The following is a 26,971-nucleotide window of genomic DNA, read 5'->3' as shown; positions in this document are numbered from 1 at the left end:
CCAACTCACTCCGAATCAAAGTCTTCGTCCGCCAGGGTGACGGGGCTCGTGCCTAGCTCTACGCTCTTCCCGTTCAGTGCAGACTGGGGTGGTAATGGAGGTGGTTTGATGATGATGCTGTTGGCCTCGGGTCCTGAGCGAACCCCCTCGTTCGACCCCACCGGTGAAGGCTTTCGGGGGATCTGGGGTGGGTTGTAGTCACTGAGCTTCTCCCTCAAGCGGTTCTTCATGTTCTTGTCCGTCAGTGGGGGCGGATATGTGATCTTGTTCTTTAAAATGCCTAATAAATGTGAAATGATAGTATAATATATGATATTTGATCAGAATATCTATCTATCTCTCTGTCTATCTATAGATGTGTGTGTGTGTGATCTTGTACCGCAAAACCAGTCATAAGGGTAAATTTTATTCCTGAAGGCTGAAAAAAAATGTCAATTTCATTGATGTTATGGCCAAGATACAACATTTAAATGTCTGGAAAAAATTTAAATACTGAGAAACCCTCTTTAACTCTCATAAGATCTTTGGGGTCAAATCACAACAGTTGTGCTATGAGCAGTTGGCCACTTCCAGTAAATCGAATGGCTCTCTATGGCCCTCTGCTGGTCAACACGATCTCTTTCCTAAACTAAAACCCTCTTATCTCTAACCAGCAGATGGCAGAATTCCACGCCCAACGCCTAGGTCACCATCCAGAAACAAGTTTAGGCCATCATTTAAGTCATTTTTCCATGAAAATATTTCACATGCAAAATAATAATTACAAATAAGGTCCTTTTATTAATTCATTACGCTAAGATTCTAAGTATAAACAGGAAGTGGAGATCTTATGAGGGTTAAAGTTGTGCAAATTAAGTTCTTAGCAATGCATACTGCTAATCAAAAATAAAAATTATTTACAGTAAGAAATAAAAAATACAATAAAAAATAAAAAATGAATCTTCACTTAATATCCTAAGTATTTTTGGCTATTGATATAAATATACTGCAGCGACTTAAGACTGGTTTTGTGGTCCAGGGTCAAGTATATATTTATCAATATATTTATTAAAACATATAATTGCATAAATCAATTAGATTTTTTATTCTTATTTTTATTATAGTTTTATTATTTTATTTACTACTATTATTATTATTATTAAATATTATTTTAATATCAATGATCTTGTTCTTTCAAATGCCAAAAAAAGTTATTATTATTATATATGTATATATTGCTAATCAAATATGTTATCTAATAAATTATGATATAATATTATTAATATAAAATAATTCAGAAATAATAATATATAAAGTGCATTTTGAAAAAAATCGATTTTTTAAATGTTAAGTTGGTTTCATTCACTTGTTTCATAATTGTTTCCCCCCCTATTTTTTCTAGTTTAGTTTTTAATAGTATTTTATTATTAAATTTGTTTAAATAGTTGTCACTCACCTCTTCTGGGTAACTGGTTGCTATTAGGCTGGCTGGGTGAACTCTCACTTTGAGACACATCTCCATTGTGATTTAATTTATTCCCTTGATGAAGCTCCGCGTTCACCTTTGTTTCCACCCGCAGTTTCTCTGGACCACCCGGCTCCTCGCTTTCACTGGCAATGGGCGGCTCCTGCAGCCGGTATGGCTTCCCTTGACCGGACACAGCATCAGCTGCAGAGCAACATGAGTAAAGTTTTCAGAAAAAAATATAAATATATATAAATGAATAAAACACTTAAAAGAGCAGGTCAGAGAAGAGGCTGCAGGCACCTTTAGGAGTGCTATGGACGGGCGTTCTCTCGTTATTCCACTTGGTCCTGGAGTGCCTGGCCTCATCCTCGCTGTCCGAGGAGTGGGAGGAAGCGTAGGAGCTGCTGCGATCATCGGCTGAGAGCTCACTGTCCGAGTCAGAGTCTGAAAATAACAGAAAATGATCATTCATCACAAGTTATGACACCAGCTGAGCCTTCAACGGTCTTCAAAATAGTTACATAATGCTCCAAAGTGTTCCTCACCTTCTGCCTTTTTACTCTTGTGGAAGAAGAGCGACGAGTCTCCTTCATCATGCCCCACATTTCCACCATTAGAAGATATGCTGCGGTTCTTCTCCCTGAGTGAAAACAACATCAAATCTATACATTAGTTATCATTACATTAAGTGGAGTAATACCAAAGTTATTCAGTGACAGTAAGTTGCATGTAAAATGTTCACAAATATTTTTTTACATATATGACAACCAGAATTTCTTCTTTCATTAGTTAATGACATTTTCTCAGTATATGTCATGTAGTTGGAAGCATGTCTGAGAGATTAAAAATGTCAATCAATACACATTTGATCCAATATAAGATCCGTGTAACTGATGGCACTGTGCTTAGAGTTATAATACTGCAGGGCTCTGTCAGTGTTTATGGTAAAAAAATATCAGTGCACCCATTGATTGTCATAATGAACTTATAAAAATATATAGCGGCATGACCTAAAAACACAAATGCTCCTTTGAGATGTTTACACACAATATAACAGGTAATAATTGTTGCAAATAGGTTAGTGAAACAGCTGCGATCACAGCTGCAGGCAAATACTGCATGAGTTCATAATTCCAGATATATTTAGACCATTAATATATGAGGAAAAAAACAAGGTCTGTGGAAGTTCAAGTGATACGCGACTCGTGTTTGAAGAGGTTATTAGCATTTCAAATAAAAACACTGGGTTTATTACACAGAAATACTTGATTCTGATTGTTTAGTTGTACTTCTTGTATTCGATATCAAATAGCACGAATCGTGATTCATGGTGTTTTACCTGAGTGTGGAAACAAGGTAGCTGCTGCCGTGACTCTTGCCTGATCTAATAGAGCTCTCTAGAGAAACAGTGGACTCTCCGATGGTGGTCCGGTAGAGACCTCCATCTTCCGTGTAGACGTCACCGTTCAGAGAACGCTGGGATGACAGATGAAGTGATTCATCAGTAAATACGCTGAATCTTTACATCTTTAATTCACTTATTTACGTATATTGGTCTGACTCACTGTGAGTAAGGTGGCCCGTGTTATACTGGGATCTTCAACTGGTACTTTCTTCCCTGTAAAGACACTTTTCAGGTTCCTTCTCACATCTTTGTTGAGAATACAGTGGAAAAAGAAGATGCAAATGCCCTGCAATTAAAAAATACACATCAGTGCTGAATAATTAAATACAGCACATAAACATAGTCATAGTATAACTGTTGTTAAACAGAACAATCTAATCTAATATGGTTTGTGATAAATAAAGTACGTCCCATCAATTAATTTCCAATGTATTGCTTTTAATATTACATTGTTATTAATATTTTTTATTTTAACTTTCATTTAATGTTTTTTACTTCAGGTTTCACAGCATCAATAAGAATAATAATTATTATTTGACTGTATTTTATTTATTTGTTTTTCTTACAATTATAGTATTTATTTGTTATTAAATAATAAAAGCAGTAAATAAAGTGATGAGATGTAAGGTATAATACCATGAGGTAAAAATAATAATAAAAATGTGAAATACAATCAAGTTAGAGTCAACCATGCTTTAGTGATATAACTGCAAATTGCACACTTTATTAATATATGCATGCATTGTTGTTGCTAATAAAATAAACAATAAAGAAAAAATGCATTCTTTATTTATGAGTTTTACAGTATTAAAAAGAAGAAAAGAAAGCAGAGCAAAAATAAACAAACATATAAAAGTGTAAATATAAATAAAGCTTAGCAAAAGATTCGTATGATACAATAAAATTATAAATGTAATAAAAAGCTACACTCTATGTCCAACAATAAAACGTGTTCTGTGACATTTTGCTTAAAAGAGGCCAAAGCTTTAACAAACTATTAAATAAGCCTCTTATAGAATGTTTCAGGAAGAAAACTGTTAAGTAAATAAAGAGATACATAGCACATATTTACCTGTAAGCAGCTGAGGACGGCAAAGAGGTAGTGAAAGGACAACACATCACTGTTGACTGCCATTAGACCCAGCAGCCAGGTGGCGCTGATGAGCAACAGGAGGAGGAAGGCCACTCGAAGGGCAGAGCTGCAAAGAGCAAATGAGAAAGATGAAAAACATGACTTCGAGCCAAATTTCTTTATTGTTCGGTTTGACCTGTAAGATTTCTCTCAAAACCTACATTGCTCCCGACTTTTCTGTTCGCTGGCGCCGTCCACACGAGGCTTTAGCTGCCAGCACAATTAGAACTGTATTTATCTGTTAAACAAAGAGGGTTGTTTTGCATCATTTGCTTAAAACATAAGTTGAGCAGAAAAGGAAAATAGATTAAAGTACGCAAACCGACCAGTACTACTATGGAGATGGGTCCTGTGATGCTCCAGATAAGAGTGTCATAAACAGAGAGCCAGCAGAAGTCAGGGTTTCCATAACCCTGAGGATCCAGACCCACAGCCAGACCTGACAAGAGACAATTAAGATTTATATGGGGCTTGGTGGTGTGTGTGTGTGTGTGTGTGTGTGTGTGAATAAGAGAGAGTTCTAAACTGAAATGCTGCTGATGAATATGCTGTTAGATTTTTAAACAAGAAGATTTTTCAGTGAATTTTGATTAAATATTTTGAGAAAGATTCATACATTTAGAAGTTGCTAATGTTTTTTTATGTTTCAAAAGAAGTCTCTTAAGTTAAATGTAAAATTTAAAACTGCATGAGTATTAATATTATTTTAAAATGTATCATGAATTTCTGCACATTTTTATGAGTTATTTGTATTTGCAAATGAACTTGACATATATTTCTTCAGAACATATGTATGTGTGTGTGTGTGTGTGTGTGTGTGTAAATGCTAACTTTTTTATATTGGGTGCGAATAATTTTGAATAATTTTGATTTATGTGACAGCACTACAACATATATAATGTATACAAAACATATGAACTGTACATTTTAAAATAATAACTTATAACTATAAACTAGTGAGTTAATAAGCGACTAGGCGTCATACAGTACCAGTGATAATAGCAGGAATGCCCCAGCCGATGGCGTAGTAGAAGCGCATGTGGCCCTGGTTGATGTTACGCATCTCGGTCAGCATGCGATAGATGTGCAGCCCTTCCACAAACATCCAGGCAAATGCGCACATGTACGAATAATGTAGCAGAATGGCCACAACTGTACACACAAACTACAAATCAGATGAGAAACAGAAATGTTTAGTATCACTCAGAATCGTCTAAGATAAATAAAATAAAAAAAACTGTGGTTTTTGTGTAAAAACCCTCCAGACTGCTCACCGGGCTGTCAGTCTGATTGATGCCAGTGAGGAAGATGAGCTCAGAGAGGAAGATGGAGGCCACCAGGTTCTTGTGGATGCTGTGTAGGTTGGAGCGCAATTTGTGAAGAATGGCCAGCAGGAGGAAGGTGATGAGGAGGGCCACCAGAGAGGCAGACACAGTCGTGTAGGTCACCACTTTCAGAGGAAGGACATCACCATGCTATGGACGAGAGGACGGAGTACAGTTAACTGGCTGTTTGCAGGCAAAAAAACAATATGAACTTGTGTCTTACCTCTCGTTTGGAGATGTCCATGAGCACAGCAAAGCTGGTCATGTGGTTGCACTGGCAGCTGATATGAGTTGAGTTTCTGAAGACCAGCTCACAGCCTTTAGAAGACCAGGCGCCTCCACCAGAAACACTGTGAGATAAGAGCAGGGACGACACAAATAATATATATATATGAAATTATAAATGATTACTCTCTAATAACTCTCTGCACAAGCAGAGATTGGTTTAGGCTTGCCAAATCAGAAAAAGAAATATATCTGGACTCACAGAATGGAGTGGTTCCAGTAGACACACACAGGTTTGGTTCTCTCGTGGGTCTCCAGGAGCCGGAAGTTCAGGGTGATGGGTCTTTGGAGAGGGGTGGGGAGAGGCTCTCCATCTCTGTGGACCACCACACTCACTACAGGAGTGTTGATGACAGGACGAGTGGGCAGTCTGGGAATGTGTAGAGCACCAGATATAAAAAACAAATAACCAGAATGCATAAAGATGTTGTCATATTGGTATCATTGGTTATCTGTCAGTATCAGAGTTATCTTTTTTATTTATCTGTATTAGCTGATAGCTGATAAAAATAGGAAAAAACATGCTTTGGTAAATCATATTCATGACAAAAACCTATATTATGATATGCTAAGTCATAATTCTGAAATAAAATAACATAAACATAAAAAGTCATAACATAACACAACATAAAATACTGTTATAATATTGTCATAATTTTGATGACAATTTGCTATAAAAGTGCATTAATTTATCATTTCAGTTGTATTTTCATCTCATAATCATGAATTATTTTGACTTTGTCACATAATTAAACATCTCATAATTTTGACTTCTTATCTAATTTTGTCATTTTATCAAAGCATGTTTCTTTCTTATGTGGCAAAAATAACCTTTCATAGATATTAGATACTTATTCATGCTCAGTTGCTTCTATTTTTATATATTTGGATCACCTGTCATCTTACACTCATCTTTAAAGCATTTTTAACAATTGTCACTGTGTCATTTTTTAGCGTTTAAATGTATTGAGTTTTTTTTTTTAGACAACATGGTATAGAATTTTAATATCATCTATTTATCAGAATGAAATCAATTACTGTATCAGCTTGTCATATCGACCAGTATTTTAATATCATTGCGCCCCTCATTATTATTTAAATATTACTCATATTAACTGATGCTGCTTTTTAGCATTGCATGTCTCGAATGAGAAAACTTGTTGTTTGTAGTGTGTGTAATATCAAGTGCTACCTAAGACTGCGGCGGTCTGGATCATAACTCTCTGGAAGGAGTTCACCAAGAGACCTGTAGATCATCACCATCACAACAACAGGTGGATCGGGTTGTTCTGCATGCCGTCTTTTCTTAATGGATGGTGTTAAACCAACAGCATCTGATCCGTCCACACTGATGAAAGACTCAGTTGGTTCATTCTGGGCTGGAGGCTCTGTAGTAAAAGCATCTATAGTGTATAAGACATAATAAAGTTAGAATTCAATTTCATCATTGCACGTTTCCATAAATATTACTGGTAATATAAAGAAACAAGTTTCAAAGCGACAACCTTTGCTCTTTTTTGGCATGGTGAGCAGGTTTGGGAACAGGACGGATGACTCCAGCTCTTTTGAGTACACTTCATTAAATTCCAGAAATCGAGGAATCTTGTCTTGGTTTGTGGTAGAGTCCAGAAAATCTAATGTAACAACTGGTTGTAAAGAAAAACAAAAAATATTTTTTTATATCAAACCCTAAAAATTAAGCAGTTGCCACAGGATAGAGAAGCCGATACTAACTTATGTTGTCAGTGACGATGGTGAAGGGTCTCAGGTAGGTCTTCCTCATGTTCTGTACCAATGTGTTGGCATACTCCTCGAAGTGGTGCAGCAGATGTGCCGTCCCTCCATCAGAGCGCTGGATCTTCTCCCAGTGCTCCTTGTTGACGGGGTCAATGATGGTGCTTCCAGCTTTAATGATGTTCTATCACAACAGAGAAGGAGTATGTTTATTAATACTGGACTATAACCATCCACTGGGGTTTCAAAATAAAAAACGTAATAAAGTAATCAATGTATAAATGAATGAATAAAATAAAATAGGAAAAACATTTTAAAACATTTGTATTAATAACATTTATTTAATAGACATATGATTAATAAGATTATTAAACTGCATATGCTACATACACTTGATATATTTAATCTGATGGTTTAAATGCTTACAAACTGGCTAAATTTATGTCCAGTAGTTGGTTAAACCTGGTTTAGATGGCTGAATGCATAGATTGACAACTGGTAACTATCAGTGTCAACCAGGTTGACCATCTTGGTTGAAAGAGTTGAAGCTGGAAGTTCATGTTGAACCAAACAACAATTTGACCAATTTAAGCAATTGATGATTTGGGCTCCAAAACGTTTCCAACTAGAATCCACCCAAAAAAGGTGACAAAAACATCCTGGAAGTGCAGATGAAGAGCTTAGGTGGAAGCCAACATTTTATTTCAATGCAATGATTGACAGTTGGATAGATTTACATGCTTGCTAACTGGTTAAAGCTGATCATTACTTAGAGCATTAGGTTCAACCTGGTTTAGATGATTGTTTTGATGAATTACCAACTTATGAAGTCAGTGTCAACCAGGTAGACCATCTTGGTTAAGAAAATAGGAGTTAGTAGGTCATATTGTAGGTCATCCAGCAACAATTCAGATATGAAGCACCAAAAAACTATTTTAGTCATAAATGTCTTTCTTTAGCTTTGAGAAGCTAAGGGAGGTTCAGTTCAAGAGCTTAGGTGGAAGCCAACATTTATCTTCAATGCAATGACAGACAGTTGGATAGATTTACATGCCTTCGAACTGGTTAAAGCTGGTCATTTATGGTAGTTAGTTGCATGGACCATCTTGATTAAGAGAGCTAGAGCTGGCAGGTCATCTTGCACCCATTAAATTAAACTTGAATGTGAAGATGCTAAAATCCTGTTGGATTCTGGAAGAGTGTGTCAAGGTTTTGAGGTCTATACCTTGTTGAAATCAGCATCATGTGTGGCGGTGAGCTCAAAGCCCTGCTGCAGACTCTCATGCTCTAACACGCTGGCCAGCAGATGGTAGGCAGTCCTCACGTCATTCCCAAAGAGATGATCCGTGTGATCGGTGGCAGAGTGCAGCAGGCCCGCCAGGCTTTTTGATCTTTCTCCATCCATTCGAGAAGCATTAGCATGAAGATCCTCGCTCTAAGTCACACACAAAAGAGGAAATATTAGTCACTTCTAGGCTTAGTAAGATGGAAACAATTTATTCCATGACTATAATTCCAACTTGAACCAACCAGCAGAGTCACAAACCTCTTTTTTTAGCTTTGAAAAGGTGAGGGAAGTGCAGTTGAAGAGCTCAGGTGGGAACCAACCTTTATCATCGCTGCAATGACGGATAGCTGTGCCTGTCAAACAACAAATACAGATATATATTGAGAAACTATTCAACAATGATGTACTTAAAAGATAAATATTTGGACACATCTACTTTGTTATTGTTAGTGCTTTTATTTTTTTAGATACAGTAAAATGTGTTATTTTAGAATTATAAAATAAATTAAAAATCATTGAAGATTTCACATTTAATTCAGCTTATTACTTGCCAGTTTTGTATAATGATTTGTAAAGTTTACTACATATTTCTATAAAAAAAAATACATTTTCAAATAAATAAACACCTGTCTACTAAATGTTTGATTGTTTGTGTAAATTCTCGATTTGATTAAAGAGAGTACCACTGGATCCTTTGGGGCAGTTTGTGGCTGCAGGGCCACCAAACATGGTGCGGGGCCACCAGATACCATCTTCAAAGGCTTTGGGACAACCGTCATAAACCACTAGATAACAAAAAATGAGAGTGAGGGAGAAGAAAGATCTTGCAAAACGGAGCCATTAAGTGCCTCTAACATGGTTCGTTGCTATGTCTTAATGATAAGTCCTTTTGTAAGAGCCACACATGTCCATTATTTCTAACCTCACAGTCAGTAGACACACTCGATGCTGACATAAAAGCAGACTGAGTGTATTACACTTATATTTCATCATACTGTGCTTGGAAATGTAAGCTAACATCAAAAACTTTATTTTTTCAGTTTTTTGGCCTTATTTACTCAATTGTCCAAGCAGTTTTGAAACGAGGTTAGCAACAGTTAACACATACCCACACATCCTCCGACTGTCACCTCTGCGAAGGGGTTGTCGCAGCGGTTACACTGACGACCCACAACACCCATCTTACAGGAGCACTGGCCCGTTACTGGGTCACATGTCCGGGAATGTGCTCCGAGGTGAAAACAATCACACGGGTAACAAGTGTCTTCACCAAGAGGCCGAAAGTAATTGTCCTGAAAAAGAAAGGATGAGAAAATAATGGAATTTTGTGAGCATGAACCTTAATTAATATTTTAGCCTCTTTTTGCAGTTGCAAGTTTTTATATCACAACTAACTTTTTTTATTGAATTGTGAGACATAAACTTTGTGACTTTATATTTCTAATTCTTTGTTTTGCAATTCTTATTTTTTCTATCACGACTAAACATTTTTGTAAGACATAAATCTGTGACTTGCAAATCAGATCACATCTTCAATTCAGTTTTTTTTTAGACACAGAATAAAAAATAAGAAAGGTAATTGTGAATTTTTGATCTCACAATTCTGAATTTCTTTTCAGAGTTTATAATTGACATCTTCCAATTCTGAGAACTAAATTGTGAGATATAAAATCTAAAAATCTGAAATGAAATGTCACAATTACATTTTGTTTTGTTTATTATTATTTATTTATAATTCAGTAAAGTATGCATTTAACTTTATGCATAAAATCTGTTTAAAAGTGACAGTAAAATATTTATAATGTTAAATATTTGTATTTCAATCTTTCTAATCATGAAGGATTCCTGGAAAAACTGTATGGTTTTCACAAAAAACGTTAAGCTGTTTTCAACACTGCTAATTCTTGAGCGACAAATCAGCATATTGGAATGCTTTTTGAAGGATCATATGACACTGAAAACCTAAATAATGATGCTGAAAAGTAAGCTTTGAATAAATCACAATTTAAATATCCTGAAATAGAAAACAACATTCATTTTAAACTGGAATAATACATTAAATACTGACCCCTTTTAAACAGCAACTTGCTTAACAGAATAAAAGCTACTTGGTCCAATTTATGTTAAGTGCGACTGTTGGACAACCACTAGAAGTCTTTGGAGAATCTGGAACATGTGATCACTTGCAGCTTACCTTGCAGCTACACTCTCCTGTGGTTTTATTACAGTCCCGTTTGAAGCCTTTGCTGACATCGCAGTTACAGGGCCCACAGGTCGGGTATCCCCACCAGCCGCGAGCACAAGGTTGGTCCCCTCTGTGTGTGCGCAAACGTCAAAGTAAGAGAAAAATACAACAGTGCCTAGCAAAAGACAGAGTTTAAATTACAAACTTCACAGAATGAGACTCAAAACAGCTTCTGCTGGGGACTGAGACTGATTGGGAGTTGAAAAGAGGGGCATTTGCTTTGAAACTGCACATGAAATTCTGCTGTAAAATCAAAGCAGTCCATTCTGACTGCGAGGCAAACAGCAAATTGCTTGTGTGAAAGCAATACATCATTCTAAGCTTTGTGATCATTTGAAAGAGAATCTTTTTATGGTAAAAGAAAGGATCAGAAACTAAATCATTTCAAAAATAGACTGTTATTTTAGTCTTTTTCCACTCAGGAAATTCTTTTATCTGTTTTCTCGTAATGCTTGGAAGAAGAGATACATTTATTTATTTATTTATTGTCATTGTTTTTTTTATTTTCTTTTATTTACTTAAAATGATTATTAAAAAGGTTACATGTAAAAGAAAATTCACCGTTAAAACAATTTTTTTTTTTTTTTAAGTTTAACTTTAATGGATGAAATACTGGATAATTCCAGCAGTCTGAGAATAAATTTACTTGCATTATAAACAAAAGCCTTATAGTGTGGGCGTCAAAGACACGTAGAATTACCAGAATTAAAGGATCATCATAACAATACCATCACAAACACTGCCAGCGTCTGCTATCACAGTTTTCGCCGCTTACAAACCTTGGCAGTTCATGAAACAGACCATCAGACAATAAAGCTTTTGTCAGACTGCGTGTTTCAGCAAGTACCAAGATTTAACAAAAAGTCCAGAGATTTTCTTAATCCTAACCAAATCTAAACATTAAAGGGACAGTTTAACCAAAAATTAATGTTGCGCAATTATTTCCATACCTCTTGAGACTGTTTTTTGTATATGCAGAGAAAGTCAATGTTGTTTTAAACCAATGTTGTACTAAATGCGCAAAACAGTGGAAACATTCCTAAAAAATATCTTTTGGGTTCCAAAGAAGAAAAACCTTTAAAATAAAACTTTTTAAAAAAAAACTTTGTTGAATGAGTTGTAAGATTTGAGGAAGCATTTATGCATGACAATTTAAACAATTTAACAATTTATATCCCTAAACCTTAGTATGAGCCACATGAAGGAGTGATTTAAAGATGCGGAGAGATACTCACTTGTGCTCACAGTACTGGCCATAGTAATTGTGTCCACACTCACAGCTGTAGCCACGTTTGGTGCTGGGTTTACGAACACAGGAGGAAGTGTGTTCACAAGGGTTCAAGAGACACGCATCCACACAGTCCCTGCCGAAATAACCTGGGGAACAAGAAAAGAATGATGAAAAATCAGATATAAAATGCTCTAAATGTTTGATTTATGATGTTATAAATAAATTATTTATTTAGTCATTCTTTAATTTAAATTATTTTATTGAGTGAAAAGCTGAAATGAATAAGCAAATAATTACGTTGTTTATTTTCTTAGTTTAATTAGCAATAATTTCTTAATAAAATATGCACTTTTTTTAAAAGAAGTTAGAAATGAATACATTCAATTAGAAAGGATGCATTAAACTGACCAAAGTAAAAGCATTTGTAATGTTACTAAACATTTAGCATATTAAATGATTTCTGGAGAATCGTGTGGCAGTGAAGACTGGATAAAACTTTTTAATTCTAACTATACTTTTGCTTTAAACTACATATCATTTCAATTCCTGTTACCTTGCTCGCAGACGCACGTGTGGGATGCCCAGTTGTCGTTGCAGCGGCTGTGAGATGGACACAGGTTGGACTGACACACATCGGCGATGTTACATCCGTCTTTGGCACGGATTCGCGTGGCATGCCGTATGTTGATGTTGGCGGTGTTGGTGGACGTCTCGCCCATTCGTACACCCTGTGAGACGACCACATGACACACCCATTTGAATAAGACAATGCACAGCTTTAAATGATGTAAATAAGTGTTTATGTGAGTATACCTGCATGCAGCCTGAAAATCCAGCCTGTACAGTGCCGTCTTTCTTTAGCAGTCCACCGATAAACAAGTTCCTCAGTTTAAGGCCGGGCAGCTCATTACCGATCTCCACTGTTCTCTAGACAACAAAACGATATAATAACTCAAAACAATTTCATAAATATAAGCTCTGAAAATATCACAGAATTGTGTGCATTTAAAGTTTATAAAAAAGCTTCAGTAGCTATAGTACGAGTTAATTTATATTATTTTTATATCTTAATTTTTTATTAAAGTTGTAGTTATTTTGCAGCATGTTTTTGTTTATTTTTTAAAATATGACTCTGAAACACAAAACCAGTCTCAAGTCCAATTGTAACTCCAAAAATATTGTCCTATTCTAACAAACCATACATCAATGGACATCTTATTTATTTAGCTATTATGTCATTTATGACTGTTTTTATGGTCCAGGGTTAAATGTGGCCATATAGTTTTAGTTAATATAGAAATGTTATACACAGTAAATAAATACTAAAATCAAATACCTGAAACATGCCATAGTCCAAAGACACGAAAGCCATATATTTGATGTCTTTGCCATCTTTTCCACTCTTGAGCTCGATGAGCACATGGTGCCATTCACCGTTATCCACGCATACCTGAGGAAAATCTAACAGCGCCATTCGCCGGACCCCAAGAAACACCTGGAACCGAAGGTGTCTGTTGTTCACCTGGAAATAGAAAATAAGTGCCTGAGAAGACTAATAAAAGTCTCATTTATCTGCTTTATTAAAACAGGCCTATTATAGAAAACAGGATTAAATGCAGTGTATTACTGAAACACAATACTCACCATAAGACTGATCTTGGAGAAATCTCCAGCGCTGGCCTGCAGTAGAACGCTTGTGCTTTTCCGGGTGCGAAACATAAGACCCATATACCAGGGAATGGCGATGGTGATGTCGGTCTCGCTCCATGACACCAACGCGTGACCATCGAAATGTAGGGGAGCTGGCATAACTATAGAAAGAAGAACATCAGACAGTTTAAATCACATCTAGACTTCAGTCTGTTCAATTAAATAAATGCCACTTGATTTTTTTGGCATTCCCCCCTGTCCTGAGGCACAAATAATCACTATCATTCACACAGAGAGGAATGTTTCCCAGTCAACCAGGAGATTTCTTAATCAGGAATGTGAAACGTTCTTCCACACCAATGTCTTCAGGGCAAATATTTTACTTTCTCTATATATGTGAGGGCAGAACTTATGGAAATAACAGTGGTGTATCTTAGACACAGTCCTGGGAGTGTGACAGTAATGGTGGTGATATTCACAGTTAAGGCCTATTGAGAATCGTCTCGTGACGTCACACTCTTATAAGAACGCTCCCCTTGCGGGAAAGACACAGCTTTACTCCACTGTTATTATTACACAGTTTGCATTCAGTAGTAATGTAGTAAAATGCAGATATTAAAAGGTGAAATTCGGTGAACACCTTATTGATGATGTATATTTTGTACAGGCAAGTGGACGAAGCCAGAATATAAAAACAATGTGCAAAGTTTCTCGTTATGTGCTTTTCCAAAGAAAAACGTTATAAGAAAAACAATGAACCATTAAGCAGATTGCGTTCATATTCTGGCCTCATCTGCTTTCCTATGTAAACTATGTATCATTAATACAGAGGTTGTTTTGATATTTTAATATCAAATGAAATATTAATGAAATATTGCCGTGGGAACATAATATAGATTGCAAACAGCACAAAATTGCTTGCCTTATTGATTTGAGAGGTGATCCAAATATTTGCGGCTATGAAACTGATTGAAAATTGACACCCTTGTGCTGCAGTTCTATTGATGTTTTGCCCTCCAGGTCTTCGAACCGGTCACATGACTAAAACTGTGAATAAGGGTGGGCGATACTGGTATATGCCCAAGTTGGGCCTTGTCTTCAGTCTTCCTCAACCTCCAGCCTTGAGATTTTAGACCTTAAGCAGACTGTCCTTTTTGGAGTCCCTGATCTCTGTACGCTATAAATGTTAAATGTTAAAGAGTAGCCTGAATGCTCTTAATAAAGAAAAGTATAATAAAGAGGTTTTGGGGCAAACATGAGGATTTTAGATCTACTTGCATTGGCAGTATTATGAATTCTATGAACTCTAAATTCACATAACATGGCATAATTCCTCCATCCAATTGATAAGTAAAAATAATTCGAAAATGCAGGGTCAACCGGGTTTCCCTAGAGGAAATTAGGTCAAACTAAGCTCACTGAAAATGTTAAGCCAGTTGCAATCCTTAACTTACTGTTAAAAGATGCTCTTTGTGATTATAATGCACTTATTCAGACAGGTTTAAAGTGGAAAAAGATTGCGACATATAACCTGTCATTTCCTGTAGATGAATAGAATGATAAAATGATGATAGACAGATAGATAGATAGATAGATAGATAGATAGATAGATAGATAGATAGATAGATAGATAGATAGATAGATAGATAGATAGATAGATAATGTTAACTGCTGAGTATGAGTCATTGGATTTGTGTACACAATGGTATTTCATGGAGGCCAAGGGCAAATCCAGGCAAAAGATGGGAGGCGTATCTATGTGTTTGTGTCTATTAGGCAAAATCAAGTCAAAGGAAGAATTATTTACAGAACAGTGCAGAAAGAGAGGATTATCTTACCATGTTCACAGTTCTTTCCTCCATAGCCTAATGGACAGTTACAGGTGTGGGTGTTCCATCTATTCACACATACGCCTCCGTTCTGACAAACAGCCTGGCTACAGAAGTCATATTTTGCTGCACAACCTGAATAGAATGGGAGAGCACGCTTTAAATATTAGGGTTGGAGTTTGACACCTTAATGGAGAGTTACAAGAGAAAGAAACACATAAGAAACACAGCCTCATCTAAAAATGTCATATGAGCATTTTTTTCTGCTGTTTATGAATTTTTTTTGCTGCGGTTCAGAAGGAAGTTGTGAGTTTTAAAAGTTAGAGTCTGTTTTCATAGTACTTCAAAATTAAGGAATAAAAAAATTCAAGGAAGATTTATCATGATGTGAACCCTACAGTTTCTAACCTGCTAAGGTGCCGTTGTTGGCAATAAAACTGGCCATGTCTATGGACTTGCTGTCAATAGTGAGGTTCCTAATGCAGCCAACAAAGTCTCGGTTCTGTACAGGGAAATCTTCAGGAGGTTTGGGACGCCACCCAGGAGCAGAGGTCCTGTTAGATCCAATGACCTGCAAACATACACACAGAAAGATCCCTGAAAACTCAAACATTCTCAGATTTTAATTAAAACATTCGTAAGGTTTATGTGTGAGCAAATCCAGACCTTCGGGCCCAATGGCCAGAAAACAATGTGTTTAGTTCCTATTTATTGCATTCTTTTTGGTCCTTTTAAAAAAAGAACACAAAATCCCCATTCTCTCACCCCTCATTCATCTCCTTTTGTGTTTTAACAAAGACAAAGAACACACTGCTTTAGAAAAAATAAAAAAGATGATGACAAAACCTGCATTTTTTCTTTGTGAACACACACACACACGGACACACACACACACACACACACACACACACACACACACACACACACATATATATATATATATATATATATATATATATATATATATATATATATATATATATATAAACAAATTTTATGCTGTCTGTTTTCAGTAAAAAAATTAAAAACATTCCAGGTTTTTGCATTATTTGACAGACGCAAAATGCAGTTAATGCCCTTCATAGCCAAATATCTTTTTAAAAAAAAATTTATCCAGCAACATCTGGCAGGAATGATCATATCCATCATATATATCACACATAGAAAGGCAGTCAGATTATTAGATTTCAAGGGTCTTTAAAAAAAGAAGAGTGCCATTAGAAAATAAAATGTGCGGAGCTACTATGGTGAGTTTATTTATGTTTTATTTAGAACATTGAGTTATTATTGCTTTATTGTAGCCAGATATGATGTGGGTTTGTATTTTAGCATCAGGGCTTCACACTGCAGTAAACCGCAGTACATTTCATCTACATCCATAAATCCATGTAGATCTGTGGGTTTATGGGTCAGCACTTACTACGAGCATATGGTCTGACCCCTGCAGTTGCATTTGAGAGGCTTTCCAGAACATATCTCCACTTATCTCCGATGGAGCTCCACCATCTCATGCCGCTCTGTTCTCCACACACAGAGACAATTAGCCTACAATGGCAAATCCCAGCTGCAGATAAGCCGGAGCGTGGTTCCATTGTAAAGCCCATAAAACTGGTTTGACATGCGACAGAGTGCAGATTGGAGGAGATTAGGGAAAAAAAGATGGAGCTGAGTGTAAGGGGAGTAGCAGAATGCTGTGTAATCTGCTGTAATGATCAGCTATTCAACACCCGACGGTAGTTAGCGTGCCTTCGTGTGCTCAAGTTCCCCGTCCTGTCACACTCTCCATTTCAGTGAACAATATCATGCCCTCAGGACTTTAGACGGTGGAAACATGAATGAATGTGGGAGACGGAGAGAGTGTGAGAAGAAAGAAACAAATGGTGCAACTTTTTCGGTAGGGATCACAACAAACATCCTAAGACAACACGAAATCACAACTGGGACTATTTACTTCCATAATCATAAACAGTCCAAAACAACATATAATGACTGTGTAGCTACTGTCCCACCCAAACATTTCAAAAGTTTAGCAAAAGTTTAGCAACTAAATAAATCTCAGTAAATGTTTCCTCTTGCTGTGCACAATTTATTGCAATTGTAATTTTTTTTTAATGTTGAACATACAATTTCAGTCTTAAAGGGATAGTTCATCCAAAAATGTAATTTAGAATTTAGTGGTGAATAAAGAGAAGAGAAGAGAAGAGAAGAGAAGAGAAGAGAAGAGAAGAGAAGAGAAGAGAAGAGAAGAGAAGAGAAGAGAAGAGAAGAGAAGAGAAGAGAAGAGAAGAGAAGTTGTCTACCTGGTCTTAAACTTCTCAGTTACATTGCTGCCTACGAGAGGGTCAGAAAGCTCTTTTGGGTAACCTATCCCTTTAAATATGCCACAGTACAGAAGTAAAATAGGTTGTAAAAACAATTTTAAGTTGACTGAAAACACTTACTTCTTTTGGCCTGTTTGTGTGCCACGGGCTGCACAGCTGTAGTTCCCGATCTGTCCCCCGAAACGTAGAGCCATGGCCACATCACACTCATCGACAGCAACCACAGCAACCTTTTCCTCAGAGGGGCCGTGAGGGACGCCAAGACGCCCTATATTGGGCTTGAATAGAAACAAGTGAAAATGATAAAAAAAAACTTTGATTTGATGATTTTGATAACTGTTAAAATGTAATGGTAATACTAACTTATTTCTGTTATCTGAGAGAAAAAAAATTTAAGTAAAATATTTTATAGTAGGTCTAGTGTAAAAAAATGTATTCACAGTAGCATTATTTCTGCTTCTGGTCTTGTATTGGTCTGTTTTTTAAAAAACCAGTGTAATGAAGATCATATGTCACCACTAAACCTTTTTAAATCTTCTTACATCCTGGCTAAGAGTCTAAATGTTTGTGTATCTGAACAGCATCTCCACTGACATCTTTGTGAGTTTGGAGATAATAGGTTTTGTCTGTAATCTTTGACACACAGAATGAGATGACTGTTTGACCCTCTGTGGCGTTCTCAGCTCATCTAATTGGATTATGCCAACGAGACGCTGGCAAAGAGGAGATACCAAACAAAGAGAGCTCATCATTTCATGTAAAACCTCCCCAGAGACCCGAACTATTTCCACAACCCAGCCAAAATTTGTATTATCATCTGGCAACACCCATCCCCCCACGAAAGAGGTTTTTCGAATTTTCTCAGCTCATTAAAATTGATTTTGTGGTGCGTATGATGTGCTGAGTTGGTCTTTGATGTCTGCCCTGTGGTGTTAAAAAATGTCCAAGTGACAGATTGGTGCGATGTGAACATCACTCGCTCCTGAAGTTCATTACACCACTGTGGTCACTATTCACACTCAGATTTTAAACAGAATTATTTGCGTAAAATGAGAGCATAAGCAGACAAGTATTTTTCAAATTATTACATACTACTTCTACTACTACTTCCACCAATTTATTAGAATTATCTTTATTATTATTATTATTATTATTATTATTGTTGTTGCTGTCTATAAAAAGGAACAATTTAATAAATAAATTATTATTGTTTTTTATTTGTATAATAATAATAAATACTATTTTATTATTGTTTAGTGCTGCTGTCAAGAAAGCTAAGAGATAATTAAAATATATAAATAATAAATAAATATTAATACTTCTATTCAACTTTACATATCAATATTCTATAATAACTATATGATCTAATCTAATCTAATCTAACAATATAATATAATATAATATAATATAATATAATATAATATAAATAATATAATGACTATTTGACTATTTCTTTTTTCCTTTACAAATTTTTTACTAAAGATTCACACATTCATAAATTAGAAGGCAAATATTCCTCTCAGTTTCTGCCAGACAGCAGAGATGAATAAGGCAATGTGAGTAGACTGCTAAACTGGTCAACAAGGAAAGCCATGAATGGGAGCATTCCTTAACACTGACGCACGTGTCGTGGAATAAATCCAACTGGTCAAGGCCTGAAGCCAACATCGCTCATATAACTTTAAAAATGCTGCAAAAACCTGGTGGAAAAAAAAGATTTTTTGACACACTGAATACCATCCAAATATCAAGTTTCTACTGCTATTAAAGTGGTTGCACGTCTCTATTACGATTTTCATCAGGCGCACAAAAAAACATGGCAAGCATCAGAATGCTAACTGTCTTTAAGAGGTCACTGCAGCTCAACCCTCTGCCACTCTTAATAAGGATCCGCTTCCAACGTAACGCCATGATGATCCCAAAATCTCTCTTTTCTCAAGTCCACTGACGAAAATGAACTCAATGACAAGCTCAATGCCCTCAGGAACACACACGCTCACAAATCCTGACAACAGCTATTAACCTCCAACCTTGTAACTCGTCAGCCTTTTTGTTTCTAAATTCAAAACAATAGTTAATAGATCCTGGAGCCTACATGTGAGGTTTTTTTCCCCTTTCCAGATGTATTGTTATAAGGCAGAAAATAAGTTTGTTTTGTTTGCGGTCAGTAAAACTCAAAAGACAGTAATAGCATAACATGCCTGACTGTTCTTTAAGGACTTCTCTCAATCTTGTAATAACTACAAACTAATTTTAATATCACGCTTTGCACATGATAAAAGAATCTTTGAATTTTCAAAATGTAATCTCAAATACCCCTATACAGTAGATATTTATTTTCATGTATTTATATTAATATAATTTATATTATATATAGATATATTTAATATGTAAACATAACATTTATCTTAAAAAACTGGTTTAAAATAGGAAAAAAAAAACTATTAGTATTTTAAAAGTACATCACTGGGGCCTCTGTGACTTCAAACATAAAAACAGTCCTTCTCAACAAACCATTAGGATTAAAAGACTGCCAAAATGTGAATTAATGCAATGGGGTTTTTTTTAATCATCAAAGGATTGTTTATAAAAATTGCAATGGGTCACCACTACTGGGACACTTTAAAATGAGGAGACCTGACGCTTCAAAGCATCACTGCATTAGAGCTGCATGCCAATGTGTTTGCTTATTACTACTCAAGTTAAATATCTGAAAGTGTCTTCAAAAACACAGACAAAACAACACACAGAACAAACATAACAAATCAACGATCAATTGGAAAAGTCAAAAATTAATGCGGTCAAACAGAAGTGATTTACATCGTTTTTGAGTCACCGTTTCACAACTTCCTAGAAATCGAATCTTATTCGAAACTTTTGAATGTCAAAATAGAGATATATTTTGGTAAAAGATGAGAGACTGATTTCCGTACTTGAGCACAGCCTTACCATATGGACGAGGCTCCAGATGGAGCAAAACTTCATGAAATAAAAAAAAGCATATTCTGGAGATTCACAATAATAGGCTGGGGCGTTTTTATGTTTAAGTGCAACAGAAAAAAAACGTGTGCCATCTGGCGCTTTTAGAAACTCAGAGCATGTTATTGTAGTCCCGGATTAACTCAACAGGGGATCAGCTATTGTCTGAGTTCCCCTTCGGACTATATCGAACTTGGACTTGGTTAAGGGGGAGCCACGGCCACAATAGAGCAAACACAACAGCACTGAATCTCAACAGACGGCTTCAGGGTCGGATTTTTCATAAGTGTTTACAAGTAAACGGTGCTCCAATCCAATAATACACTAGCTAACATACATGCTACATATTACATATACATAACATATATGCTACATATTTCATCAGTGTAGAGGTTTAAAAAAAATCTAAGAAATTATGGACCCTCAAAAATATACTTAACGTGATTCCTTTAGAGACTAATGTTTCTTTCTGAAGAGACTTCAGTGGCATTCCCTATGATTCAACTCTATGTTCTTTATGAGTAAACACTATTTTAAAGTTAGGCAGCATAGAATTAAGGTCGCTAAAAGGTCAGTAAGGAACCTAAGAAGGCTTGATGAGAGCTTAATGTTTTCAAGCAGAATTAATTGCTCGTGTAACCACAATATGGTGAGGTATTTGCAATTGAGCAACAAACAAACAACAAAGCACTCGAGAACTATTTGTTTCAAAACACGAAGAACAAGAATTTAACACCTTATTAAATAATACTAACATTACGGGTTACAAAACACTCTTAAAAACGAGACGCTGTGTAATGAGATGCCTGGGTGACAGAATAAACGCACCTAGCTTTTGGCCATGAAACATGACACATGACGTAATACACACGCACCAAACTTAAACGCTGCATCTCAGCAGCTGAAATTTGAGGGTCTGAAAACTGGACGGGATCAAAGAAGCAGAAATACAAGATGTTTCTTTTGACTGCAGCTCTTAGAAGATGCTGTGAACTTTGATACAGCTAAAGATGCCGCTGATATCACGTGTCTTCTTTCATGAAATATGGACGCACTGATCTCACCAAGAAACACGCCACTTGTGAGGCTCCGACTTTCTCTAGCAAAGAACTGATCGTTTGATTCAAGTGCGGATGAAGTGATAATAGATCGATTTTAGCGCGCGGTTCTAAAATGAAATAATGTATTTCAAAATGTATTTGTGGAAGAGTTATACAAAAGAAATGATTTCGTGGTACCTTGTTGTAGTAATGCAGATGTACTCTGTGCCACTGTCCATCACTAACCCCACCAGCTACGAATGGAGTCACTGTTGTTTTAGTTTCTCCTAAAAAGAAATAACAAGAAAGAAGAAACCAGTTTTGCTGAAATTCAAGAGTAATTCTGCTAGTGATAATTGAATAAGGAATATTTTAATATGTATATATATATATATATATATATATATATATATATATATATATATATATATATATATATATATATATATATATATATATAGCTTAACACTTAACACAATATGCATTACAAGGAAAAATCACAAACTAATTAAATTGTTCCAAATCACTTTCAGGATTTTAATTAGTGTGGCATTTTTCCAGTCTAGTGGACAAAATAAGTAAATCATTATCGAGGGGATAATAGTGTCAGGACATCCCAGGACAGCACTTTCCCTCCCAATGTCAAATATCTTAGCTATTTGTTTTTCTCTCTCACTCAATTATGTTGAGTGATGGCTAGTAAGCTGGGACGAACCTTTGACCTTTAAGGGTTCATAATTTACCAGAATTGCTGAGTTGTTTGATGTTTTTGCATTCCAGGACAGTGGAGGAAATGCCTTTCACTGTCTTTATTCTCAGCTCATGCGGACGGATGACCCTCTGTGTGGTAGTAAGACGCAACAAGCATCTGTTTATACCGAGACGCTCTAGGGATGAATTCCACTGTCGTATTTCCTATGGAAATAATTCTGACCTGAGACGGGACGTGGTATTTCGCGCTCACTGACTGGACAGTGACTCTTCTTGATGTGTGAGGTTAGACAAAACAAAGGAACAGGTAGACAGAGGAAGCGTGTTTTAATGCTCTTTGACCACCTGTTTCCTTTGGCACGGCTCTTGATACATCCGTACGCACTTACGTTCGAGATATGACACTCAAAAAAGGAGCTTTGTTCGGAATCAAATCCGACTAAAACCCATTTAGCAGATACAAAGACAAAACAAAACAAAAATAGACAAAACAACAAAATGACAATGACATAAAATGACAAAACTAAGCAATATGACACAAAAAAGAGGCACAAAACAACTCAATACTTTATTAAAACTAAAATGAATTGTCTTACTTACCAGCAGAGAAGGTCAGCTGGATTTGCTCTTCAATAATTTCAATCGCAATGAAATCATGCCTTTCATTAAACCTGCCGTTATATAGGAGCAAGGCGTTTCTCTCTCTTGTAGCAAACCTATCAACAAAAAAAAATAACAAAACCTTAATGACGACCATGATTACAGTAGACATAATAATTAGCCTTTTTAATTCAAAGTACAAATTAGGATTCAAAGGCCATTTTATAAAATTGTTTTAAAATTAATTCTATTTAATAAATTAGTTTTTATCTTGTTTTCCACCGGATTAATTATATTTTTAGATATTCACTTGGAATGAATATTCATTTCTGATCCACAGATCAAGAGAAGGAAATAAAGCTCATGAACGTCCTAGGGTCACTCACAAAACAAACACGCCGGCTTGACAGAAGAATAAAAAAAGATAGGGAGTGGAGGAAAAGGAAGTGATAAAACCTGCCAAGAGACACAGCTAGAGGTAACGGAGGGGGGAAACTGATACTCTGATGTTTGCCAACCTCTGGTATCTGAGTTGGCCCTGTGGTGCGGGCACCTGGGATTTTTGCAGTGAGAGGTGTCAGATAGCACATGGCAAAGGGGCAAACTCACAGGAAGTTTGAACAAAGATGCCTCACCACACGCGGCATCCTGTTTTCATGTTTGCCTTGAGAAGAACTTGTGTGGTTGATATGTGACAGTGTCTAATTTGCTAGATCGGTTACATGGTAATTAATAAATGCCATAATGGGAAAGTGAGGAGACGTAGAAAGGTTAAACGGTGTTTTTTTTGCAGGACATTTTCCCAGGACACAACATGCATGAGAATTAGATCTAATTAACTAAACGTCACAAAATAAATATAAAAATTAGATTTGTCGAATGATTAATTACATCCAATATAAAAAGTTTTTGCTTGCATAATATATGTGTGTTGAATATATAATTGCACACACATATAGTTTATATTTTGAAAATATTTACATCTACTTACATAATTTTTTTCTGAAAAATATGCACGCATGTGTGTATTTACATATACATAATAAATATACAAAGAACACACAACTATATTGAGTAAACACTTTTATTTTGGATTAAATTAATCATGAATAATTGTTCGACAGCACTAATAAAAATGAAATAAATACATTTAATTTTTTAATAAAATAAATTAATAAATACTATTTTAAAATAAATAAAAATGGCAATTAAACTGAACTGAAACAATAACATTAAAAATATATATATATTAAACATAAAAGCATTATTTTTATTCATGCAATCAATGAATTTATTGATTATTTATTGATATGTTTTTATAAATAGTATTATATTAATACAATTTATTATTATTATTTATTTATTACTTATTATGTTTATATATATCAACACTTTTTCTTTTTTTTTACTTTATTTATTTACTGAATAATAACCCTTAAAAAATAGTTGACAGGAGTGTTAAGTGCATGGATGGATGGATGGGTGTATAAACTGATGGATGGAGTAACTCTAGATGGTTTACTTACGTAAAGGAGAGGGTGAAGTGGAATCTCTGCCTCAGGCCTCTGAAGGTGATGAAGGACTGGCCCGGGAAGCTGCGTGTGGTTATCTCACAGTAGGGTTTCTCATACTCGCCATCAGGACACTGACACAGAAAACCTCCCACCAGCAGGTCCACACACCTGCCTCCGTTCTTACACACACCAGGAACACACCGGCCTGAACGTGCATTCACCTCACAGCGCTCTCCTGAAAAGACAATTGCCATTTTGCTAAAAGCTTTTTTCCATACATTTCCATATTGTGCAATGGAAATGTTAATGTTAATAAATGGTTCTTTAGGGAAGCATCAATGCCAATTTTTTTTTTAGGTATAAAAAATGCTAATTCCAGCCATGCAAAATTAGGTAATAAACCCACATTCAAGCATTCACTAACACAGTGCAATTCATCCGTGGAACTCAATTTCAGGTAATAATTGGAAAGTTGTTCTCTTAACCCAACCTTCTAACCCAATCACTTGAGTGAGCTTAGTTTTAGTCCTGACAGGACAATGGCTTCCAGTTCTGTCTAAACGAGAAGGCTTCAGAGAGACCACTGAGCACAACGCTTAGTGATTCCAGGCAGGCCGCTGTGCTCACTGACCCAGACTAACCTTTGTTCATACTCTAAAGAAACAGGACCACTGCCAAGCAATGGGAGAACAATGAAAGAGCCCTGGTGGTCTGTAAGACACCTGTTATGCTCCGCTAGGCTCTTGTAACGTGACATGAGATGTGGGGTGAACCAATGACGACTTGCTATTGGAAGATGCCACTAGCAAAAGTGACATCATTCACATTGTTACAAGAAGATGATTGCTGGAGGGCTCTTTGATATTTAGCACTACATACAATTCTGAATTCAAATCAAATTAAGATATGATTCATTAAAAAGACAGCTTTATATTGCTTGAAAGGTCAACTTAATCTTGTTTCCTGGGTGTTTTTGTAGCCCTGTTTTCAAATATAGTATGTGTCTGTGCATGTGTGGACAGGGTCCAAAAATGTATTTTTGCTACTTCTGTTAACAGCAAGTTTTATCAGTAATTAATAATAACAGTTAATAGCAATAATATACATAACTGCGATTCAATTTGGAAAGTAAAGTAGAAAAAATCTATTCATACCAAAATTACAGGAATTATTTTTACCAGAATAGTTTTTAACAAAACAAGTTTCTCAAAAATAAAATATTAATAATTATAATATAATATTTAATATATATATTTTTTTTAATTATTAAAAATACAACTAGCAATGAGGTATTTTAAAATGTTTAGCATATTTATATATATAGCATAACATCCTAAAATAAGAACAAATTTTCCACTTATGTGAAAGTTCTCATATACCCATTCTTTATTTTACTCTCATTTGTCACTTTCTATGTGTTATTTTGGTGTATGTATCAAGACGTGTGCGGTTTGCTTTCACCTGAGATGGACACATCCGCACAGGACATAGAAACATGCTGATAACAATCTCCACAAAAATCCATCACCATGCTGACAAACGCAGAACAAACATCTGAGGTTCGCTTGGAGGACTTTACCTTGTTGCGCTTGTAATCCTGTATCTCTGATTCTTGGCCAGCTCGGTGTGCGCACCATTGTGTACTTGCCATTACATTGACAAGATCTGGGCCCAGAGGAACTATGTCGACTGGGACACACAAAAGAGGTTCCAAAGAGGTAATGATCCAAATGTCGGTCAGATAATCCCTCATTTCAGAGGAATTACAGGGATACATTACTCTGTAATGAGAGAAACCTATGAGAGGAACTACAGAGGCCACTGTCAACACCTCTAGTTATGACCACATACTACCTGAGGCCTTGAGAGAGCAGAGGTTTACTACTCTTTACAGTAGTCCAGAAACCTGAGCTGAGAAACAGACAGAAGCTGTCAAAGTGAATGATCTAGTGTGGGGACTCTGAACCTTGGGACTGAGGGTCTGGATGCCATTCCTGCTGTCAAACTTAAACTTACACTGGATAATTCCTTCCCCCAAGAGCGGCTCTCCATTCAAGTTATGACAGAAGTCAAACTAATGACCCCCTCACAAGTCTGAGCAACTTAGAAGGGGACAATTTGCAACCAATTTGCAATCAGCTATCCATACAAAACACACAGAAAGTGGTGTTTACTGTGGGATACATCACTATTAGCTCACTATTGCTTGGAACTGGGTTTGGAATGTGAAGGAAC

At 36.0% G+C, this 26,971-nt stretch overlaps 1 protein-coding gene across 1 annotated transcript in view; it reads right to left on the bottom strand.

Moving 5' to 3' along the window:
• celsr1b (cadherin EGF LAG seven-pass G-type receptor 1b) overlaps window positions 1-26,971 on the bottom strand; it is a 42,890-nt gene that overhangs the window by 1,232 nt on the left and 14,687 nt on the right. The window contains 33 exon segments of the mRNA XM_043228677.1: window positions 10-280; window positions 1,436-1,648; window positions 1,748-1,891; window positions 1,993-2,087; window positions 2,787-2,923; window positions 3,013-3,138; window positions 3,925-4,051; window positions 4,146-4,222; window positions 4,311-4,423; window positions 4,975-5,149; window positions 5,259-5,459; window positions 5,533-5,659; window positions 5,797-5,964; window positions 6,787-6,997; window positions 7,100-7,240; window positions 7,329-7,512; window positions 8,554-8,763; window positions 8,875-8,969; window positions 9,300-9,401; window positions 9,725-9,908; window positions 10,811-10,931; window positions 12,097-12,238; window positions 12,646-12,820; window positions 12,906-13,019; window positions 13,429-13,614; window positions 13,737-13,903; window positions 15,581-15,706; window positions 15,980-16,096; window positions 16,099-16,142; window positions 18,013-18,170; window positions 22,110-22,198; window positions 23,223-23,338; window positions 24,749-24,971. Of these exon segments, the coding sequence (XP_043084612.1) occupies window positions 10-280; window positions 1,436-1,648; window positions 1,748-1,891; window positions 1,993-2,087; window positions 2,787-2,923; window positions 3,013-3,138; window positions 3,925-4,051; window positions 4,146-4,222; window positions 4,311-4,423; window positions 4,975-5,149; window positions 5,259-5,459; window positions 5,533-5,659; window positions 5,797-5,964; window positions 6,787-6,997; window positions 7,100-7,240; window positions 7,329-7,512; window positions 8,554-8,763; window positions 8,875-8,969; window positions 9,300-9,401; window positions 9,725-9,908; window positions 10,811-10,931; window positions 12,097-12,238; window positions 12,646-12,820; window positions 12,906-13,019; window positions 13,429-13,614; window positions 13,737-13,903; window positions 15,581-15,706; window positions 15,980-16,096; window positions 16,099-16,142; window positions 18,013-18,170; window positions 22,110-22,198; window positions 23,223-23,338; window positions 24,749-24,971 (4,879 nt within the window).

The sequence above is a fragment of the Puntigrus tetrazona genome, chromosome 25 (assembly GCF_018831695.1).
Source record: "Puntigrus tetrazona isolate hp1 chromosome 25, ASM1883169v1, whole genome shotgun sequence".
NCBI classification, from domain to species: Eukaryota; Metazoa; Chordata; class Actinopteri; order Cypriniformes; family Cyprinidae; genus Puntigrus; species Puntigrus tetrazona.
This window is presented reverse-complemented; position numbering and strand designations above follow the sequence as displayed.